The sequence below is a fragment of the Nannobrachium achirus genome (assembly GCF_963921795.1).
Source record: "Nannobrachium achirus genome assembly, chromosome: 10".
Taxonomy (NCBI): Eukaryota; Metazoa; Chordata; class Actinopteri; order Myctophiformes; family Myctophidae; genus Nannobrachium; species Nannobrachium achirus.
The window spans coordinates 45942511-45951949 of record NC_137819.1 but is presented as its reverse complement, the minus strand read 5'-3'; the positions used below and the strand labels follow the sequence as shown (position 1 = coordinate 45951949).

Here is a 9439-nt window from a genome sequence, read left to right as displayed (position 1 = left end):
TGAGGCGTTTTACTTGTTAGATTGTTTATTTAGATTGTTCGCTTCTTTTTTGCGTCCACAACAGGGGCATAGTTCCGCCGATTTAAAATTATTCCAATACGGAACTAAAACTTCCTATGATTGGCCGCTAGTTGCGCTGTTTTCCTCCCCGGCCGATCGCAAAAAGCATTGTTCTCCATTGGATCCCATTCATTTTCCCCTTTCGTTTTCTAACCTTAATTAACATTTTCATAAATACTTTATGGTTCATATAACTAGTTTAAAATTGCCTTTCAATCACGATGATATGCGTTTTGTGAAAATAAGGTCCCATTTATGTTAAAATTTATGATAAAGTTGCAGGGCCAACTAAACTGATACCAGCCGGCTGTGTTCTTCTTCGTGTGCTGTATTTCGGGAGGCTCCGACCACATTCTCCCATGTATCTCTGCGGTTGCACATGACCGTTGGCAGCCAATAGCATCCTCTGGTGCTTTTACAATCTATGATGGCGACACCCATGCCAAGGACCCAAAATGCGTCATTTGCGCTGCATAGAAACCAATGGCTTCGCTTTGTCCATATATTTTACAGTCTATGGTCCACAACTATACAATGCATAATTATGTAATTTTCTTCGACTCTTTAGTTGAACAAAAAATCATTTTGATACTTTAACCAGTGTGGATTTTCATTTGTTGCAAGCATTAAGTTATAAATATAACAAGTAACAACACCAACCGTGATTCCGCTAAGCAATTTTCCACTAAATGGGTGTCTGAAATGTCCAAAGCATCTCCATCACCTTCGTGACATGTGTATAGTTCACACATACAGTACTTCAAACTTCATATAATGCAACTCTAAAGTTGAGTTATGAGTTAATTTAACTCAACTTTATATATGAATTCTCTCCTCGACATTAAACTATGCATTATGGAACCACGCTTTTTCAGAAAGTGGAAGTGCTTAAAATGGTATGTTGACGGTTATGATGAATACAAGTACAAGTGCATTCATATGACACCAGGGGGATTTGAACCTGAGACTCCCTTTGACCTCGGACATGGGGCTACTCCTGTTTCGCCTTTCCCCACCAGGTAGCCTCAAGAAGCACGCACACACGCACACACGCACACACACACACACACACACACACACACACACACACACACACACACACACACACACACACACACACACACACATATTGAAGAATTTATTAGAAGTTTGCATAGGAAAAAAGTACAGTTTCATGACAGTAAATCACTGGTACTGTGGTACATGGTCAACTAAAAGGAGATCCTAGTAAGCTTTTCGGCTTATTTACACAGGAACCACTTTATGTATCTCTCTCACACACACACACACACACACACACACACACACACGGTAGGCTATTCATATCATATGATAGTAATTACAGAAGGCGGGGCAGAAGACCCCGTGTCCGTCTGCTGCTGCTACATGGACTTCACTGCGCAGTTTATACTAGAGTTTCCACAGGAAATCTCCCACCATATTACCTCTGTGGGAGGCTTCCCTCTGTACTCTTATGTTAACGGATGAACCAGGCAGGGCGCTATCCTGCCCTGCTGTTTCTAGATCGTATCTGAAGTAGATTCATTTGAAACTGAAAGTTTCTAGACCTGGAAGCGTGTTCGGGATCTGCGCTGCGTTTCTCCGTTTACGATATCGTGAGCAGATAAACTGTATTTTCTTCAAAGTATAGGCCTACTACTCGAGTTGTGGCGTAAAGTTGTGTGAGGATGGAATAGAAGGATTTTCACGTTTCCTTTTCTTTACGGCACATGCGTAGGCGTCTCCATTTGGCTATCCTCATACTAGGCTTTAGAGACATTCCATACGACTGAGAGAGGACCGTTATTTTTGGAAACATTTTCGACTCTCAAAGTTAAAGTTGCTGATTGGCTCAATCGGGTAAGTTAATTCCTCTTCATCCTTCTTTATTCAGGTCTCTGTAATGTATGCTTCGGGAATCGGGATAGTTCATGAGGTAGAAAATAGGCGTCAGAAAAGCTGACAAACAAAAACAATGCATATGGGATGGCCTGGCAAGGCTGGCATCCATTCCGTTGTTTGTTTGATTGATTGATTGGATTGAAGACTTATTAGTAGGACTAGTTTGCATAGGAAACAGTACAGTTTCATGACAGTACAGTTCACTGGTACACGGTCAACTAAAATTATCCTAGTAAGCTTTTTCGGCTTATTTAGGCTCCACATGAAACCGTTATGTATCTCATATAGCCTAACATTGAATGTCATATTGTCAGAATTCTTATTTTTTTTTTTTACGTAAAAAAATAAAAAAATAAAAACAGTGCAAAAAGGATATAGCCTAGGCTATAGTAGATATTTACTATTGAAGGGTCAGGAGGAGGGTAAGGCTGGGCTATAAGTGGTTTTTCAGGGCGATTTTAAAGGATGTTAGGGATTTACACTCCTTTAAAGATTTTAAATTACTTTTGAAGTCATTTCGCTACAGGTGTTGTTAATTATAAAATGTACAATCATGTTCTGTATAGTTCACGTTTACTGTTTTCCAATAATATTTATATATTTTCTTTACATTTGGACCAAGCCAATTTTACATGGAGGTGCCCACTCTTCCTGCCAGACTGCACCAATGCAAAACAGTTTTAAGGCCGGTCCACACCAATGCAACTCCTTGCAACTGCCATTGGGGTCGTAGTTGCATTTGCATGTTGTGAAGAGTTGCAAGTAGTTGCATTGGTGTGGACTGGCCTAATGTGTCCACTCTTTCTGTTACCAAGTCAAGCTTGCTCTACATTAATAATGTATTGTGTTTTATTTATGTGTATTTATTATTTTACACACGCACGCACGCACGCACGCACGCACGCACACACACACACACACACACACTCACTCACTCACACACACACACACACACACACACACACACACACACACACACACACACACACATCTCAATGAAACTATTAATATCGGCTACAGTTGCTGACTAATGAAACTAATATAGGCTGTTGCTGTACGCTCATGATGATGTGATATAGAAGTTTTGCTTTGGGAAGTGGTGAGTCCCCTCTGAGTCCCCACTGTCAAGTTGGAGTCCCCTCTGAGTCACCAACATTTTGTAAGAAATATTGAAGTGATATTCTCTACTCTGGCTTACGAGGCTAGCTTTTGGGAACACCCCAGACAGTTTTAAGTTGCTTTATTCAGAGTTTTTTCCTCTTTCTCTCCATCACTCTGCTTTTTTTTTTTTTTTTGCTATTTTCATCCATGCCTTACCCCTTATCCCTAAACTTCTTTGCCCTTTTTACTATTTTGAAAATCCTTTTTAAATACTTCAAATAGCCTATCTACATCGACACGTTGTGAGCTTGTAGATCAACTATTTGAAATATTCAAAATAGTAAAAAAGTAAAAGGGATGAAAAGAGGGCATGGACGAAAAGAGGGCCCTATAGACGGGTTTCTTGTTTACAAACATTGAGACTAAATGCACAGGTGACTGTATCATGTAATCAGTCCGTTCAATCCCCAAACCTGTTGTTTTGGGGAGCGCTGGTTAAGCCTGGTTTCATTGGCTAATTTTGGTACCGAATCAAACGTGACGTGGACCAGAAACCCGTCTATGGGGCTGTTATGACATCATTTTGTAGGCAGAGGAGAATTTCTGCCCCCAGTTTCCGTGAATCTTTTTACTATTTTTACTATTTACACATTTTTCTTCTCTTTGTTGTTGAAAGGAAAGTGTTAGAATTATACTTTAGTCGTTATTTTTTTAGTCGTTTTTTGAAATAGCGAGGGACAGAAAATGCTCTGGGGGCAGATTCTCCTCTGCCTACAAAATGATGTCACGGCTTAAAAGCCCCATAGGACATTCCACATGTCAATATGGAGAGGTCAGATTTGCATCTCTCTCTCTCTACTTCCCTTTTCCTGCTCGTATTTTACTCAATGACTCACATCCTTCTTTCCCCTGATTGCTTTAAAAATTTAAGCTACCGTATGTAAACTGAGCTGCCTGAAGGTAGAGTGTAAAGTGTGTGTGTGTGTGTGTGTGCGTGCGTGCGTGTGTGTGTGTGTGTGTGTGTGTGTGTGTGTGTGTGTGTGTGCGCATGTGCGTGCGTGCGCGCGCGCGTGCGTGCGCGCGTGCGTGTGTGTGTGTGTGTGTGTGTGTGTGTGTGTGTGTGTGTGAGTTAACCACTTAGTTATGTGTGTCACCTCATTCTAGAGGAGATGGGGAGTTGTTGGGTTACGCACATGTATCAAAACTAGACATGTAACTGTGTGTGTGCATGCACGCACGCACGCACACACGCGCGCGCGCGCACACACACCCACTCACACACACACACACACACACACACACAGACAGGTTTCTTAGCACTATAAGAACTGTGTTCGCATCTGTTTCTATCTTGCAAGGTACTAAACAACAAGATCAAGGGGAATCTTTTACAAAGCATTCTCTGCCATCCTTACAGCTCCCTCGCCTATTACTGCAACGATGTCCACCTTTTCCAAGGCAACTGCCAACATCGTCCGTCAGATCGACCCCGACGGCAGTCTCATCCCCGTCTCCCGCATCAACGACTCGCATAAGCTGGTTCTCATGAGGCTAGTCGTCAAGCAAAAGCGATCATTCTTCTGGCAGAAGCCCAAGTACCAGCCTACCAACTTCAACCTCAGTGACCTGTTGCAAGGTGGAGCGCTAAGTTCAGGTATGTCTTTCAACGAGATGGACTGTACTTGTGAAGGCATTCCCGAAGTGATCATGTACAGTATATATATGCAGTAAATCTGTGTTATGAGAAATATTGTAGGCTCTATATTTTAGTACATGATTTCATCATCTATAAAGTAATATTACAAAAAATACTAAATTGCTTTAATGCAGGCACATGCACACAGAGTAACCAACCAATGACTGAGCACCTGTCTGATTGCCTTCATCTTTTTTCACTTTGTTATATATGTTTTTAATGTAAACCTTTTTTCTTTCTTTTCTTTTCTTTGCGTGCGTGCGTGCGTGCGTGCGTGCTTGCGTGCGTGCGTGCGTGTGCGTGCGTGCGTGCGTGTGCGTGCGTGCGTGGGTGTGTGTGTGTGTGGGAGCGCAGCATTCCTGCCTGAGACAGACTTACTGTCCTACCAGGGGAAATCCGGGAACATTTTCGGTGGGACAGTGGGTGCCACCGCTGGCATAGGCAGTGTCACGCTGGAGGGCCAGGGCTCCACCAAGATCCAAACGCCTATCGGCAAGCTCAGGAAAGAGGAAGTGGATATAAAGAAGCTGATGTATGATACCAACGACAGGTTGGAGTCAATATTTAAATCTTGTTGATACATTTATATTGACTAATAATAGTCAACTAAGAATTCCTTCAGTCTCTCCTCCACATACCACACAATTACACACTACATCACCTCATCTCACATCTTTGTGCCAGGAAGGTGGCCATGCACCACGTGCTGGTGAAGCAGCTGAAGAAGGGTGGACACATTCTGGCCTTGCTGACGGAGAGAATCTTCACCACCAGCACCTGCACTATCTCTGAACAGCGCAGCCATAAAGGCGTGCTGGGAATGATGGCCAAAACCACGGCGGTGAGCATGGAGCAAAATCATGCAAAGCGGTACACAGTAAGAAGGGAATACTGTAAAATGTCCTGGAATAAATTCCTTACCAAAAATGTCTTCACCAATGTGTTTGTAAAGGTGTCTAGTAACAGATCCCACAAAGACTGAAATTCAGTTTCCCTAGGAGAATCTGTTACAGCTGATGAAAGTTGCACGGAAAACATTCCTTGGGGTCAAGGCAGCTCCCACAAAACTTTGAAAAGTCACTAAACAATAATTGAATGGGGGCTGTTTCTACCCCAAGGAATGTTTTTTGTGCAAAACAAATGCTTGCAATGGATTCAGAATCGTTAAAAACCCCTAGTTTGACCCCTCACATGCTACTTAAAGCATATTTATTTTGGTGTGTTTTATCCTGTATAGTTAATTTAATGGGACTCAACTTTCAACAGTTGTAACGGATTCTCCTAGGGAAACTTCAGTCTTTGTGGGATGTGTTAGTAGACACCTTTACAAACACATTGGTGAAGAATTATTTTGGTAAGGAATTTATTCCAGGATTTGACACTATGTCTGACAATATTCCCTTCTTACAGTATCTCTAAAGTCATGTCATCAAAATGGAACTGTCCCATTTCCCATATTCCCTCCTGATTGGCTACGACTGCCTTCTAAAGTTTGTGTATGCGACGTGACGGTCTCTTATCTCCCAATTAGGGAGTCTTACTGGTTTAGGTGAGTAGCGAATTAGTTACTTGTGCCAGCAGAGCTTGTAGTACTTGGCGCAAGTACTACACTACTACGTAGGGCAGTAGAGATCTGGACTAGAGTTACTGTAGTAATTACTGTATGTGCATGTGTGGTGGTTGTGTTGATTCTACGGTGCCTAAATGTTCAGTGTGTGTGTGTGTGTGTGTGTGTGTGTGTGTGTGTGTGTGTGCGTGTGTGTGTGTGTGTGTGTGTGTGTGTGTGTGTGTGTGTGTGTGTGTGTGTGTGTGTGTGTGTGTGTGTGTGTGTGTGTGTGTGCACGCGTGTGTGTGTGTGTGTGTGTGTGTGTGTGTGTGTGTGTGTGTGTGTGTGTGTGTGTGTGTGTGTGCACGCGCGCGCGTGTGTGTGTGTTTTGGCTATGGGTGCTTGTTCTCAGGCATGTATAAAGAACAACGCCAATGTTCAGAAGGACAGAGATGTCTCCATGGAGATTCCGCCTGGCACTGTAATCGCCTACAGGCTTGTGGAACTAAACATTGAGAGAAGTGGTTTCTTTGGTAAGTGGGGTGGGTGTGTGTATGTGTGTGTGTGTGTGTGTGTGTGTGTGTGTGTGTGTGTGTGTGTGTGTGTGTGTGTGTGTGTGTGTGTGTGTGCGTGTGCGTGCGTGCGTGTGTGTGTGCGCAATGCACGTGCGCGTGCAACTGACATCTTTTGGTCTGGTACTCTATCCACGGGTTTCCAACGCCCCATTGCGCAGACTTTGTACCGAGCTTCCGGCGCCTCAGCCGAGTGTGATTTACAAGCTCACAACGGGTTGCATCTGCGACGCGACGTGAGCTTGTATGTCTGCTGTTAAACCGGAAGTGTGGTCCAAATAATCTCCAGTAAACTCCCGCGGAAACAGGTGGATATGTATATCTGGAATTAATTTAACTTTTCTGTGGTCACATTGACCAACCTTTCTGACATCTAAGATGCAACAGGCCTCAGGTGCAAGGGCCCTCTCAGGCCCGGCCGCACGAGGGGGACTACTGGGGACAGGCCCCATCACACGGACCCCCCCGGCCCCATCTGTGAAACCGTCAAATACTCGAAAACAAAGGCGAAACACACATTTACATAGTGGTCGCGTCCTCCCGGCCCCATTAGCCATTGAGTCCCGCCGCCAGGGCTGGCCCCTCTATCAGATGGAATTGATGGCCATCTCTGGGGTTGGTGGCCTTTCACAAAGTGTTATACTGGTTATCTCTCAGCTTATTGCAGAGTCAAGAGTGTACTTTTTGTGTAAGTTTTTTCTATCTGTCTATGTGTTCATGTCTGTGCATGTGTGTTCCTGTTGTGTGGTTGCTGTGTGTGTGTGTGTGTGTGTGTGTGTGTGTGTGTGTGTGTGTGTGTGTGTGTGTGTGTGTGTGTGCATTTGTGTGACCTTTTTCTCAGAGCTATGCCTGTATGGTTCCCATGGAGACATCGAATCGGATTCGATGATGTTGGACGAAGGAGTGGTTCCAGGTGCGTTTCTATTTACACACTCACTCACTCACTTACAGTACTGTATTTGTTAATAAAGTATTCAATCAAAAACATTATGGCATTTTTATTCTACAGAGTTAGAGAACCTGTCCCCACTGGCAGAGCTTTCTCAGGAGACTCGTTCAGCTCTTTTCCAGAGGCTCTGTGAAGTGATGGAGGACAGAGATGCTCTCTCAGACGTAGAGATCACTGTGAGTCATTATTATTCACCTTTCAACTGATTTTGTAGTTTCCCCTTTTCCATCTTCCATTAATTCCTTACTGGTTTGTTCTTTCAGTCTACACATCTATCATCTATCTGTTTTTGTTGACTCTATTATTTATTTGTCTCTCTACATGATGTCCATCTGTATTTCCATCCACATCCGTCTTATCCATCTGTCTGTTGTTGTCACTGTCACCTGTTTCTCTGTTAATCTGTCTATCGTTTGTCTTTCTTTTTCAGCTGGAGGAGTGGTGCACAGGTGATGCACCAGTGGAAACTGAACAAAATGCATCTGTCAATCACAGCGACTCTGCAAGCGCCATATTGGACCTGCTCAGACCCTACCAAGACAGTCCCATGGAGAGTGAAGGACCTGACACCCCAGGGAGTCCCCTGACCGCTGTTCATCTGTTGGTCAGCGCCATGGAAGGTTAGGGTGCAAAAACTACATAAGCAAGAAGATAGGACTCACACTGTACTATCTTCTCATTAATGTTTATTTTTTTTAAAGAATCCTTTTAGCAGGAGCTGAGATTGTTTGACAACTCGGGTGTTACTCTTTGGGGCGTGTAAGGCTTTGATTGATCACTTTCTTAACACATGTGTTACAGTAAAAGCAGATGACTTCAGCTCTGCTTTGATGCACATCGTTCTGCTTCTATGCATGTGATTTCTATACTTAAACTTCTGCACAATTTAATCTAACTTCTTTATTGTGTATTCTTCTAGCGTTGCCTGATGAAGCGCTGAGCCTCCTCAGTGAAAGCAGTCCTGATGTTCTTCAGGCCTTCAAAGCCCTGGTCAGTCTAACATTGTCTGTCTGTCTGTCTGTCTGTCTGTCTGTCTGTCTGTCTGTCTGTCTGTCCTATTCTGTAGGAGTATACTGATTGGTATGTTTGTCTGTCTTTTTGCTTGGTCTGTCATATCCTTCCCACAGGTGAACTTGTTAGATCTAAAGGATCAGAAGAAGAGCTGCTCTTCTCTTCCCCTGGAGTCGCTGCCCCTCCCCCTGCAGGATGACAAGGCTTTCCATTGGGCGGAACAGCTGCTCATCACATGCAACGTGACCCTCAGGAGAGAGTCTGGACAGCTGTGGGTGGAGACGGGAAGTGAACCAGGAGTGATGCCACTGGTCCTGTGTTTCACAGTACAAGGACTGTCTTCTCTGTGTGATCAGCAGAACTAAGGAGGAACTCTGAGCGTATGTGCGCTCGAGCACACACTCATGCATGCATTCACGTCTGCATGAATGTGCTTGCATTCACATGTAGGCTTTCTATTTTTGGAGCTGTGTGGAACACAAGCTCCCCTATACGTGGCCGTGTGTGTAGGTATGTGGGTATGTGGGTATGTGGGTGGGTGGGTGGGTCTGTGGGTCTGTATGTAGCCTGTATGTAGTAACCCTGGGTGACCAGAGAGGTGC

General features: G+C 44.0%; 1 protein-coding gene across 1 annotated transcript; it reads left to right on the top strand.

Annotated features, from left to right (window-relative positions):
• Nucleotides 1-1785: 1785 nt before the first annotated feature.
• On the top strand, nt 1786-9202 carry LOC308293089 (gasdermin-E-like; the record flags this gene model as incomplete). Its single annotated transcript, XM_080735519.1, has 9 exons — nt 1786-1920; nt 4481-4717; nt 5114-5309; nt 5444-5636; nt 6718-6838; nt 7887-8002; nt 8257-8446; nt 8746-8816; nt 8954-9202. The coding sequence occupies exons 2-9, from the start codon at nt 4504-4506 to the stop codon at nt 9200-9202; spliced, it is 1350 nt and encodes a 449-aa protein (XP_080591645.1). The 5' UTR covers nt 1786-1920; nt 4481-4503.
• Nucleotides 9203-9439: the final 237 nt, after the last annotated feature.